Raw genomic sequence first — 13,117 nt, 5'->3', positions numbered from 1 at the left:
GCCCAGGGAGGCTGTGGCTGCCCCAACCCTGGCAGTGTTCAAGGTCAGGCTGGATGAGCCTTGAGCAACCTGCTCTAGTGAGGAGGTGTCACTGCCCAGGGCAGGGGGTTGGGACTAGATGATCTGTAAGATCCTTTCCAATCCTTAAATTCTATGATTCTATGAAACTGTAGAATTTCCTGGTTTTTTCAGATGGTTTTTCCTTACCTTTAATGACCTTTATCTTTTTAAGATACTTTCTTGTGTAAACATGCACAGAGCTGCCACCAGAATCACCTCCCATGTTAATACATTACAGTGACAATGGTGATAGTTCAGTTTGCCAGCAGGGTTAATGGTAGGAGAATGCATTAATGTAGTTTGGCTTCCTTCCTTGGTAGGGTCTAAGGGAAAGGCTTGTAGAAAGCAAGACTGCAAGGAATGCAAAATGACCCTATCCAAGCAGTGATTTCTTCTTCCTGAATCTGCAGCACTATGATGGTTTGCACAAAATTAACTGAGCTCCACCATTAGTAGAAGCAGATTGATTCTGGAATTTAGCTTCCACAAATGCAGTGCAGGTGACAAGTGTGGGAGTGCTGTGCAGACTCTGTTCCTGAAACCAGAAGAGTGGTGTTTTGTGTGGTGATACCAAGTATCTGTGGTATATATTTGATTTCTTCATATTCCATCAGGTGTTGGGAAATAATTAGTGTGTAATAGTGTCTGCGATGCATAATTAAATTTCTGTTATAAAAATATAAAAGCTCCTTAAGCACTGGCAGGAGAATTATCAAGCTTTACATTTTGAACAGCAATAATTCTTTCTGATGAGTACTTATATGCCTCCATGTCTTCTGCTGTTAATCAGTCTTTGCAGTGTGTTTTAAAAGTAGACATCATAGGATTCTGTCCTTCACTGGAGTTTTAGGTAGAGTTTAATAAAAGCTAAACCTTGTGAAGTTTTAAACAGGAAAATAAGTTGACTTACTTGCTAATCCTCTGGATGTTGTGGAAGCAGAATTGCCTCTTACTGATGCTTTTATTTAGGAATGAAAAGTTAAGCTGTGCATTACAACAGTATTTCTGGAGGAGAAAAAAAAATCCAGCAAATTGATATATAACTCTGCACAAGGCTACCAATTGCTTTTTAATTGGTATTATAGACCTCACTCTGAAGCTAGGATGTTTTATTCTCCTATGTGTGAATATGTGCTATGAAGTTTTTCTAATTGATTTGCTTTGCCCATTCCATTTGATGTATCATTTTTCACAATATTTCATAATTTGTGCTCATTTCTAATGAACAGAGTCGTTAGGACAGGCATGTCTAAGTACAACTGACAGCTAACATTAGGTGCCAGATGCAGTTTATAAAGCTATGTAGAACTGCAGAGAACAGTTTAAATAAATTAGCACCTGTACATTAGTCTCACTTGCTGGTAATTTATAAGCGAATCAGTAGAGATGACATTTAGGTAAGTCATTGATCAAGTTAACAGCTGCATACCCACTGCCCAGCTGGGATACCTAATTAATAGAGATTGCAGTCCTGACCTAGTGCTTTTCCCTGTTTGAGTTTGTAATCCTTTTATTTTGTGATTTCACTTGAACTTATAGTTGCAGTAAACAGCCCACAGTCATTTTCCACTGTCAGTTCCGTGATATTCCACTTTAAAGCCCAGAAATCTAAGTAAGATTAATACAAGAAGAGTGTCTTAAGCTTCATGACCTATTTATATGCCAGTATTTTTATTCTTCATTTTTATGCAGTCACTAAATGCTCTCCCATATATGAGCTCATCATAAAGCAATACTCTTTCTCCATAAGAGTTAGTAAAACTCCAAAGCTAAAGATCTCTGTTCGTTTTCTCTTGTTGTCTGTCTTATTACCTAATAGATTGTTGTCAAGCAGATGGAGTAATTTGAATATAAAGCATATGTTTTTCTCCATTAGCAATATATACTGTTGGGAAAGTACTAGTAAGATTGTGAACTATGACAATGTTAAGTGTGGAAAAACTCCATTTCTTGTAAGTTGTAGCTTCTTTCACTACATTCAGACTTACTTAATGGAAAATAGCTTAGAATCACAGAACCGTCAAGGTTGGAGGAGACCTCTAAGATCACTGAGTCCAACCATTAACCTGTCACTGCTGGAACCCCTAAACCAGATCCTCCAGTGTCAGATCCAGACACCTCTTCAACACCTCCAGGGATGGTGACTCCACCACCTCCCTGGGCAATATCCTAGTGCCTGAACACCCAAACAGGGAAAACATTTCTCCTCACATCCAATCTGACCCTGCCCTGCCTCTGCTGATGACTTATATAATGCTCATGGATTGTTTGTTGTTTTTTTTCACATGATGGAGCTAAAATGATGTCACTTTGAACTTGAAACTTCTTTCTGTCCAACCTTGAATTCAGCTTTAGATAAACAATGATAAATGATTGGGGTGTTTCAATAAATTTTAGTAGTTACTTGGTAGAGGAGGATTTTGTTTTACAATAAAACTTAGGCTTGTCACTGATTTCTTTTGTTGTTGCTGCTGTTAAACTTTCATTTTGTCTTGCTAAATAAAAAAACCCCAAACTGTTTCAGAATTAACATTTTTCAGCCCATTTTTATTCCATTCGTTCCTGAGTTTACCCCCAAATATTCTGGATTTTGAATGCTGAAAAGTGTTAAAGAATACTGCTAGTGTGGTTAGAAGCAAAGCAGCTGCTGCAGAAAACATCTCGGTCTGAGAAATGCTGAAGTACATTCAGTAAATGATGTGATTCAAGAGGCACAGTTTAAGAAGGGAAGTGGCTCTTGTGATCAAGTTGAGGAGTAGAAGAAGCTGAAACAGCTTTTGCTCAGGTGTTTCATTAAAATGTTACGGCATAAAGTGTCACTTCTCACTTCAGTGTTTTGATGATTAAAGTTTCATATATATTTAAAAGGGAATGAGCTGGATTCTTGAGCCCTCTGCCAAAAAGGATGCTGCTGCAAGGGAGCCCCAGGGTGTGTGGGGGTTTTTGATTTACTTTTTCTCCTTCTTTTTTTCCTCCTTCTTCCCTTGATTTCTGTAAAATACCTTCCCTCAGCGGATGTTACTGAGATGATTTCAGCAATGGGAATTAGTGGAATGTTTTGTGTTTCAGCTGCAGCTTCAACAAAAGTGTGGAAAGACACTTGGGCAAGATCAGTTTAAGAACAGAACTGTTGCAGTCTCCTTCCCCTGTCCCAGTATGACTCAGTCAATTCGACTTGAATTAAACTATTGAATTTTTAGTTTAATTCAAGATATTAGGAAAAAAATAAAGAAAAAGTAACTCTTACTGACCTGTTTAACTTGTTTGATCCAGAGTTAGAGAGAACAAAACTTCTTGGCTTGTAGGTGTGTAGGAAAGGGAGGAGGATCAACATCAACACGTGCAGTAAGCACAGTGAAGAGTGAGGGTGAGCAGGTATGCTGAATTTGCACAACATGCCACAGGTAATTCTTTAATGAGTTGGTTTGTGTGTTTGAAGGACTGCCAGGTATGTTTTTTGGTCTGAGCTTTTTTTTTTTTTTTTTTTTTGTAGTAGGGATGGAAGATTTTTCTCATTATTCCAACTGGCTTAAATTCAGACTTAGAGCTGCAAGTGAAAGACATGGTCCCATGGGCAGTATATTGACTCATCCAGTCCCTCAACAAGTGATGAGACAGCAGAATTCCTTTCAGTTTGTTAGAGAAATGTTAAGTTTCCCAGTGCAGTATATGAAATGTCTGATCTAAACTATCTTGTTACTCACATCTATATGATCTGCTATTTTTAAAGGTGTGACTACTGGATATTTTCTTTTTCTCTACATGCATCAACAGTGAAGTTTTAAAAACAAAGACTTTCAAATCCTGAGAGGAGATGGCTACGTTTTTTTAGCAACTCCTAGCAGAAGCAGAATGTACCCATTCCACCTTTTGCAAGTGATTCTTGTAATTGTTTTTGGAAACATTGTTAGAATCATAGAATCAACCTGGTTGGAAAAAACCTCAAAGATCATCAAGTCCAACCCTACTGTGGTCACTAGACCATGGCACTAAGTGCCACATCCAGTCTCATCTTGAAAACCTCCAGGGATGGTGAATCCACCTTCTCCCTGGGCAGCACATTTCAGTGCCTGATCACTCTCTCTGTAAAGAAATCTCTTCCTAATATCCACCCTAACCCTCCCCTGGCAGAGCTTGAGTCTGTGCCCTCTTGTCCTGCTGCTGGTTGCCTGGGAGAAGAGACCAACCCCCACCTGACTCCAACCTCCTGTCAGGGAGTTGTAGAGGGTGAGAAGGTCTCCCCTGAGCCTCCTCTTCTCCAGGCTGAACACCCCCAGCTCCCTCAGCCTCTCCTCATGGCGCTTGATAGAATCATGTTGTGTTACTGATTCCAGGATTTTGCTGAAAGTGATTATGGATGTTTCACTTTTAGAAAGTTGTAGTTTATTTCCAAAGACAATGGCAGCTGTGTGATTTAACAAATAGAGCTGTGAGATAGCAGCCCAGAACCTGTAGAGGCTGGAGTGGGCTGAATGTATCTGAGCTGAAATGATGCCTTAAAGAAGTAGTTCTAGGTCATATTCAGCACAACGGTTCCTTTAATCTAGAGTTCAAGTCCAATAAAGCACTAGAAGAAGGTCATGGGCCAGGGCCCTTGAGCAGAAAACCACTTCTGGAATGGAAAACTGCAATTAAATCTGAAAGGTTTCTTGGGATCTTTACTGCTAGCATTTACACCTTGATTATAGAGTTCGAAGAGGTACATTCACCTGCTTTTTTTTGTTTGTGTTCAGGAAAATGCAGAATGCAGTTAGTTCTCTATGGAATTTTGATTTGAGACATGGAGATTCCTGAAATGAAGTCTGTGTTCCAAATCTGAAGGCAGGAAAATAATTTCATGGTTATGTGCTTCAACTGCAGTTTGGAGAGACTAATTCTGATGTAATTCCCAAGACTGATCCCCCATCGTGGTTTATTGCCAGTACACTACTAGGGTGTTGAGAATTAGAGGGTTTTTTAGATACTGTGAAACCAAATAGTACAAAACCAAAACATTTGCATGGACAAAATCAGCTCCTGCAGATGAAGTTCCTGAGAGACAGAGTGTCTTGCTATATGGTTGCTAAAAGTACAGTCTGAGCTATGTAAAATTTAGAAGAAACTTCTGAATGAAATTGGAGTCTGTTGCATCCCAGGATAGTTCATCCTTGATTGCGTTTCCATATAAAGGGAAAAGCAGGAAGACTCTATTTCTTTCCATTTTGGAACAGCAAAAAACTTATAAAATGAGCTATTACTCTTTGGGTAGTGTGGAGAGCTGAAAGTAGATGTTAGGATTTCTTACTGCAGGGTGTATTTACGCTGTAGTGTAAAAGACATGAGTACACACTGCACACTTAGCAGTATAAAATAAACTTTGGAGAAGTAGAAGGTCTCAGATGGCAGCCACTCTCTTCATTAGAAGTGTTAAGTTGTTATATTTGGCATTTATTAAGGTGTCACAGTTACAGTAACTGTTTTGACTGAGATTCTGGAAATGCTTGTATAAAGATTATGCCTTAAGTACACACAGAGTCAGCCTCACTATCCTGTCATGATGTCTTTTAATATGTTCTATAAGGTGTTTGTTTAACATCATTTGGCTCACAGCAGATTTCTCTATTGTCATCATAATTAATCCCCATTTGTTCATAAATAGGTGTTCACCTACTGTGTGTATGCATAAAATGCCCATTGACTAACAAATGGGAATACAGTAGTCACTAAGAGAAACAGAATTACCATTTTATAAAATCAAGTTAAGCCTTTTGTTTGCTTCAGAATTCTCAAAATTTCTGTTCAGAATGCCAGTAGGGGATTAATGAAAGTAATAGGTTAGGTCTTTCTACACTCCATGCATATTAAATCTGTTGAAGCACTGACTAACCACTCAAAGTCCATGGAAAAAATTATCAGCAAGCAATAGCCCTAAGGTAGCCTAACTAACAAAGAGCCATTCTTCTTGAGAGAAGATTCTAAACTCTGATTTTATTGTGATTCTGCTCTTCTGTGCTGTCTAATGGAAATATAAATGAGACCAGTGCCAGGAGGGTTTATTTGGTTAGTCCATGTTACTGTACAAGCACAAGATTTCTATTTGGAGCTCTACTATCCACTGTCTGAAGTTGGCTACACTTGCCAGACCTGGGGGGGGTTTGATGCTTAGCATTTTCTGGTTTGTGTTTAGAAACAAATGAAAATAAACAGCTCTCACAAATGCATGTTTTTTGTTCTTGAATTATGGTTTAGTCATGTCAAAGAGGAGAGTAAGATGATGTTGCACAGAAACGCATGGGCTAAACCTTGTAAGGTACTTTGTCTTACATTTTGCCAAAATGCTTTGGAATATTTATAGAACCAGCAAGGTTGGAAGAGACCTCTGAGGTCATTGAGTCCAACCATTAACCTGTCACTGCTGGAACCCCTAAACCCTAAACTAGATCCTCCAGTGTCAGCTCCAGACACCTCTTCAACACTTCCAGGGGTGGTGACTCCACCACCTCCCTGGACAATATCCCAGTGCCTCAACACCCTCACAGGGAAAACATTTCTCCTAACATCCAGTCTGAACCTCTATACTGACTTTATTTGTTGGAGGCAAATAATAATCATTTTATGCATCACATAAATAGTGGTAGATACTGGTTAAGTAAAAGCAAAGTCTGTACCTTGTGCTCAGGGGGAACAGTGGTAAGCAGTGAGTGTGTAATGAATGTCATACCTCTTTAAAAATTATTTTAGTAAACCCTTAGGTATCTAAGGAGAAGAAAGATGACATTTAAGAGTTGTTCTTCCCTGAGCAGTTAGTTGAAGTTCAGCAAAGATTTTTAGTGATTTGCAGTTGTTTCCAAATGCAGTGATCAATGAAATGCTTATTTAGGCTATGTAAAATATCTTCCACTGCCACAGCAAACATTGCTTTTTAGACTTGAGGAAACTCTGTCTGTAGAAACTGAGATTCTGAATGTGTAGAATTTGGCTTTTCCCTGTTGCTTTAAATAACATCTCCATGTCTGTCGGTACTGTTAACAAGCAGGGAGATTTTCAGACAGATAAATAGATAAATGTTGCCATTTCCTCTGGAAGTCGAAGCACTTGAAATTTTAGAGGAAAATCAGTGTGTATAGAGGTAGTCCTTGCACTTGAGTAGTTCTGGTAAGTTATGATAAATGTATGCTATAAAAACTAAACCTTGCAGCAGAAAATTCACTCGTTCTGATGCAGCAGAGTACAAACCTGAGAAGGAGGTTTGACTTTTCCTGAGGATTCCTGAGGAAATGAGCTGCTTTCCTTTTCAGCACAGCACTTGTGTGGCATTCTTTCTTACTGATTTTATTTCCTACTGTACAGAAATTATTTTTCCTTTCTAAGAAAGTACCTAAGAGATGTTTTGATGATGCTTTTATGGAAAAGAAAATGACATATAATATCCCTTTTTTTTTTTTTTCCCCCAGAATGCTATTGCCTATCTCTTTCCTTCTGGCTTATTTGACAAGCGTGCCAGACCCTTAATGAAGGTAGGATTTTTCTGGTTGCATTTTTGAATAACTGTAGCACGATATTTTAAGTAACTTCTTCCTTTTGCTGATCTGTTATTTATTTATCAATACTTATCTATGTCTATTTATTTATTTATTTGCAGCATCCTACTGAAATTTTTCCAGAGCAGAGAAGTAAGTGTTCCTAGATCATTTCTCTAAGTATTGGAATTGTTGCATAGTTAGAATTTTATTTTTAAGGACTTACTCTTTTCCCTGTGTTCCTAGTGACTGCTAAGACACGAGTGGTAAAAAGTCTGATTTGACAATCTTACTTTAGTGCTGGATTCTGGTATACCAGTGGCCTTTTCAGACATTGATGTTAACTAAGATAAATGTTTTTCACTGTTTAAAAATAAACAATAAGTAGGATGATGTGCAGAATCTGTTGAAGTCATGGGAAAACCTTTTGTTGCATTCAGTAGCTTTTTGTCAGAGCTGTCTATCACAGCCATAAAATATTCATCAATACTATTTTAAGCAAAAGTTTTCCTGGTAACTTTGGTGCTTTAAAAGATTAGAAATTACAGCTTTGAAATTGTCAGTTGAGAGAATAGGGAGAGTGGAAACTCTCTCAATCATGTCATTGGCCTGAAAGTCCTAATTCTGCATTTCTGCCCATACTGGTTTTGGTCTGGCTCCTGAGACACCACATAAAGTCCCAGTTATCAGTGATGTACCAATATGTTGTTCAGTTCACTGAAACGGATAAATTAATTTTACATAGAACATTTAAAAGATAGTATCAAAACCTGTTATCCATTTTTGACTAGCATTTAGTGTTGAAATTCTTACTTGTTATTGAATGACAATACTAAATTATTGAATATTTAGTATTGAAAGATAGAATCATGCAATCATAGAATTTAAGGGTTGGAATGGACCTTACATATCATCTAGTCCCAACCCCCTGCCCTGGGCAGGGACACCTCCTCACTAGATCAGTTTGCTCAAGAATTCATCCAACCTGGCTGTGAACACTGCCAGGGTTGGGGCAGCCACAGCCTCCCTGGGCAACCTGGGACGGTGTCTCACCACCCTCACAAGGAAAAACATTTTCCTAATATCTAACCTAAAGTTTCCCTCTTTCAGTTTGAATCCATTACCCTTTGTCCTATAAAATAGTCTGTTGTGGGAAATACAGGGAGTGAACTTCTACATTCACTGAGCTATCAAGTCCCACATAAACACTCTTGATGATCAGCAAAATCTCCTTATTTTCCTTCCTTTTTCCTGTTCCTGGAATAACTGATGCTTGTTTTTTTTGGGAAGGGATTTGTGTGTGTTTTGGAAAGCTGTCTAAATTAGCTGAAATTTGGAATTTCGGCTTTTAAAGGGTATTTTGCAATTTTTTTTAACTTCACAGTGTTGTGAAGTAAAAAAGTAGAAAGCCAAGGGGTAGGAGAGGGTTAACCATCATGCAGTTTTCAAATCTGAGGGCTGTTTTATGACAGAACTAAGCTACTCTTCTCTGTGCTTTCAGGACTCAAGAATTCTTTGACATGCTAGCTATATCCTGAGGAGTGTAAGAACAATTTAGTCTGTGTAGTTTTGTATTTACATCTTAAAAATAACACTTCCAATAAGGATCTTTTTTTAAGGCAGCTTTGTCTTGTCTATGTGTTGCCTCTTTGATAACTCTGAAGTATGAAAACTTAAATTTATACTTCAAAATGTTCCCTGAACAGTAATTTCAACAAAATATGCTTTCACAGCTGCATAGATGGAAATTCACACATTCCACTAGTAGTACATGTGGGTAAAAGTCCTCTGTATTCCTTCTGTTCTAGTCAGTTTTGCATCTTTACATTCAACTTGTGGTGCATTATATCTTAACATTCCAATCTGATATACATCATGAGAGAGGTTCTTGGAGTCTTATCTTTGCCTGTAGCTTATAGATAGCTTCATTGGAACTTGACTGGATAAAATGCTTGGGAGTTTCTCTACAGTTCAATTTGTAAAAAAGCTCTCAGGATTTTATTCCTGTCACTTTTGGAGGAGATTTTTGTCATCTTATGTAAGTTTGATTTCTTTCTTTCTTTTTTTTTTGCCCTCCAAAATTGAAATTTCTTTCTCCTTAAATAATATTTTGGAATGAATCAAATACCCTGGGTGTGATGAATTGAATGAACAAAATGTTTTCTTGCTGAACTGATTAAACTGTCTTTAAATATCCCAAACATAATAACCTGAACAGCTCCTAAAACCACCCAAAGTTCTAAATATGGTTGTGTTGCCCACCAAAGAGAACTGTATGAATGCTTAGTTTATTTTAGACATGTTATGCTAATAAAAACTTTGCTCTTTTTGAGAGCTGCTAATCTTTCATCTTCCACAGTCATTATGTAGCTTTCAGTTGCCTTTTACTTTGTACTTCTCACTGTAATACCACCTATGCAGTCTTTGAAAGTTTCTGATGCACACGAGGGATTCCCTCATGTAAAACGATATTTAGAAATCTTAGGTGGAATATTTAGTTAGAAATGCAGATGAAGAGTAGCTTTGAACAAGGTTGTCTAAATTAGATTTCCAGACAGGTTGAACACCCATGAAATCTCTTTGTTCTCTGATATTTAAAAAGGTAATCAGCATTATGAAAGAGGTTTATAACTGCAGTTAAATACGAGGGATTTTTTATTTTTATTTTTTAGTGAGTGTATATTGCTTTCTTGTCTAATCTTTCCATTAGAAATCCAGTGGGGAGAAGATGGTCGACCATTTCACTTTCTCTTTTACACTGGCAAGCAATCCTACTACTCATTAATGCATGTAAGTATGTTATCTGTAATAAATAATGTCAGCTCCCAGTCAAGTGCATGTTATTCTAGAGATGCCTATCAGGAGCTCCTGAGTTGACTTATCTTTCCACAATAGGCCATAATATCACCACTGAAGCTGAATGCAATGTAGATTTTTGTGTCACAATATTAGGAGCATTTTTATGTCACATTTAAGAGAACACACTACATAATAGTTGTTGCTTGAATTTTTGGTTTATTTCACACTTTTGGCTGTGGACTTGGTTGGAACAGTCTGGACACTTTGTTTTAGGCTGTATTTAGTTGGTAGCATAAGGTTAGTAGTGGAGAATGCATAGACAACAAAAATGGCTAGTTCTAGCAAAGTTTGTTGTAGAGTAAAACACAGGAATTTTTTTTTCCTCTTGAAGGGCAAAGCTATAGGAAATGTTATTTGTGCTGACATTTAGTGTGAAGGAAATTTGCATTTAAACTGCTTAATTGATTTTTCTAAGACGGTTCCATTCATGCAAACTTAAGGCTTTTCCTGATTAGCATGGTTCCAGGAGTAAAGGATCTGCATCTGTTTACCTTTATGAAAAAAGCTGTGTCTAATAGAACATCACTAGACCCTGAGTCTCTAACACGGGGTATGAACAGATGTTTCATATCTGTGACCATCAGTGGCACGAGCATTATCTGCTGCTTTAGAAGAGTTTGTAGAAAGATGTTCATGTTTTAGGGGTACTTACAGAAGGCAAAAGCAGAAAGGTGGTTTAGTTTATGGTTTATGTCTAAACTAAGTAAATCTTTCTGTGTACTAATGTGTGCAGAGTGTGTCATACTATGCAGAGTGTGTCATACTATGCAGAATATATCATACTATGCAGTGTGTCATCCTGTGCAGTGTATGATACTATGCAGAATATATCATACTATGCAGAGTGTGTCATACTATGCAGAATATATCATACTATGCAGAGTGTGTCATACTATGCAGAATATATCATACTATGCAGAGTGTGTCATACTGTGCAGAGTGTGTCATACTATGCAGTGTATTATACTATGCAGAATGTCTCATACTAACATATGTGGAAAGATTCACTTGGACAATCATGTCAGATTTTGTTTCCTCATTAGATGGTCTTAAAAAGTTAGTTCTCTGGTTGGTCAGTTGGCATACGAAATAAACTATGTGTTCTCAAATTTGGTGCACAGCTTTACCAAGCGTATGGCTTTTATCAGAATTATCTGATATTTATTTGTGCTCTGTGTACCCAAAGGACAAAATCTCCACTTGTCAGGTACATTTATTTCGTTGGGAGAATAAAAAACACCTCCCCCTCGTTCTCTTTCTTTTTTTTTTTTTTTGTGTGTGTGTGTGTTTGTTGTTGACCTTGGGCAAATGAGCTTCTTGCCCTGGCAGAAATGAAATGAATGATAAATGTAGAGTGTGTCTTTGCTGAGTAATGGAGCTGCAGCCTAGGCTTTCCACAGAGGTTTTCTCCTGTGCAGCCCGAGGCAGCCCGAGCACCCCTGCTGTTCATTTAAATAGGTATGTCAAATCTGCCTCCAAACGCCGCTGGTTTGATCTGTGGTAATATTTGTGAAGGTTCCATATGGACTCGAGCCCCCTGCAGTGCTGAGAAATAATGTACAACGCTTCATGGTGCAGAGGCAAATTTCCTCTGAAAAGGGATGCGGCGCCGCGTCTTAGCTGTCGGAGAGGATGATGGAGCTGACGCGCTAGGCCTGTCAACTTGTTACACGGATGGGTTGCACGCAGCAAGGCTGTGGAAAATCTGTGCCTTTTAACTTTTCTACTTAATCACGGTTGTAGCATTGCCTTTAGACTGTATGCTACATTAATTCTCTTCCTGCCTTCTGCCTTTCATCCCAAGTTTCACGGCGAAAAAGTAAAGCATGCAGGTCTTGTAGAGGAGCCTTATCAAACAGCTGTCATCTGACAAGCCATTTGCATTTGTTTGGGCTGAAACAGAGCAACCCAAGGGCAAGATGTTTTGTTGCGTTCCATCATAATGAAGAAATTACAAATTTTACAAGGAGCACCAGTTTATTTTTAGCCCTTCCTAAGCAGTTAGAAGGGTGTGCAAGCTTGCCTTGGAAATCTCTGAAAGTAGAGTGTGGGTTTTGTTTCTGAGCAGTTCCTTTCAGACAAATGGGTTTGACAAATGCATTTTTCATTAGTGGTGGATACTTGAGTGTTCTTGCACTGTTTCTGAATATTTTCATTAAATAGGCTTCTCTAAACCTAAATCCATTAAGTGAGGTTTAACGGGGTTGTTTTTATTTTCAGTTGGCCAAATGAAAGCTGAAATCTGCATGAAATTCCCAACATTGTTTTAATCTCTTATTAGACTAATGTGTATTTAACAAACTGTATTTTTAAATCTCAAAGCTAATTAATTTGGCTAGGAAAAAAAAGAGTTGTATGTTAATACAGCCTAGTGTCAGTAATCAATCCCATTTGAGGATGTCCTTTAAATTGCTACATTAAATCTAATAAACCGGATAAACATAATATTTAGCTTAAACCTGTATGCCATTAATTACTACGTAGACTCATGTGAAACTTGAATTTTATTAATTGTTGGTAATAGAACTGGTCCTAGCAGTATTGTTTAGATGATGCTAATAAATTACATTATCCACTTACTGAAAATAAACTGTGTATTTGTATGTATTACAACTGCCAATATATATGTGGTTATGCCTTCAGTGTGAAATGACTTTCACACAGGATATTTGTTGTATACATTATTGTCTTTGTCCTGC

General features: G+C 37.8%; 1 protein-coding gene across 1 annotated transcript in view; it reads left to right on the top strand.

The window, feature by feature from the left end:
* LOC103810912 (28S ribosomal protein S9, mitochondrial-like) overlaps positions 1–13,117 on the top strand; it is a gene marked incomplete at its 3' end in the record, with an annotated part of 27,151 nt that overhangs the window by 9,342 nt on the left and 4,692 nt on the right. The window contains exons 3-5 of the mRNA XM_009083842.1: positions 7,494–7,556; positions 7,682–7,712; positions 10,270–10,349. Coding sequence (XP_009082090.1) covers positions 7,494–7,556; positions 7,682–7,712; positions 10,270–10,349 — 174 coding nt within the window. The remainder of the gene's footprint in view (positions 1–7,493; positions 7,557–7,681; positions 7,713–10,269; positions 10,350–13,117) is intronic.

The sequence above is a fragment of the Acanthisitta chloris genome, unplaced genomic scaffold, assembly GCF_000695815.1.
Source record: "Acanthisitta chloris isolate BGI_N310 unplaced genomic scaffold, ASM69581v1 scaffold1851, whole genome shotgun sequence".
NCBI lineage: Eukaryota > Metazoa > Chordata > Aves > Passeriformes > Acanthisittidae > Acanthisitta > Acanthisitta chloris.
The sequence above is the reverse complement of the archived record's forward strand: the minus strand, read 5'-3'. Positions and strand labels throughout refer to the sequence as shown.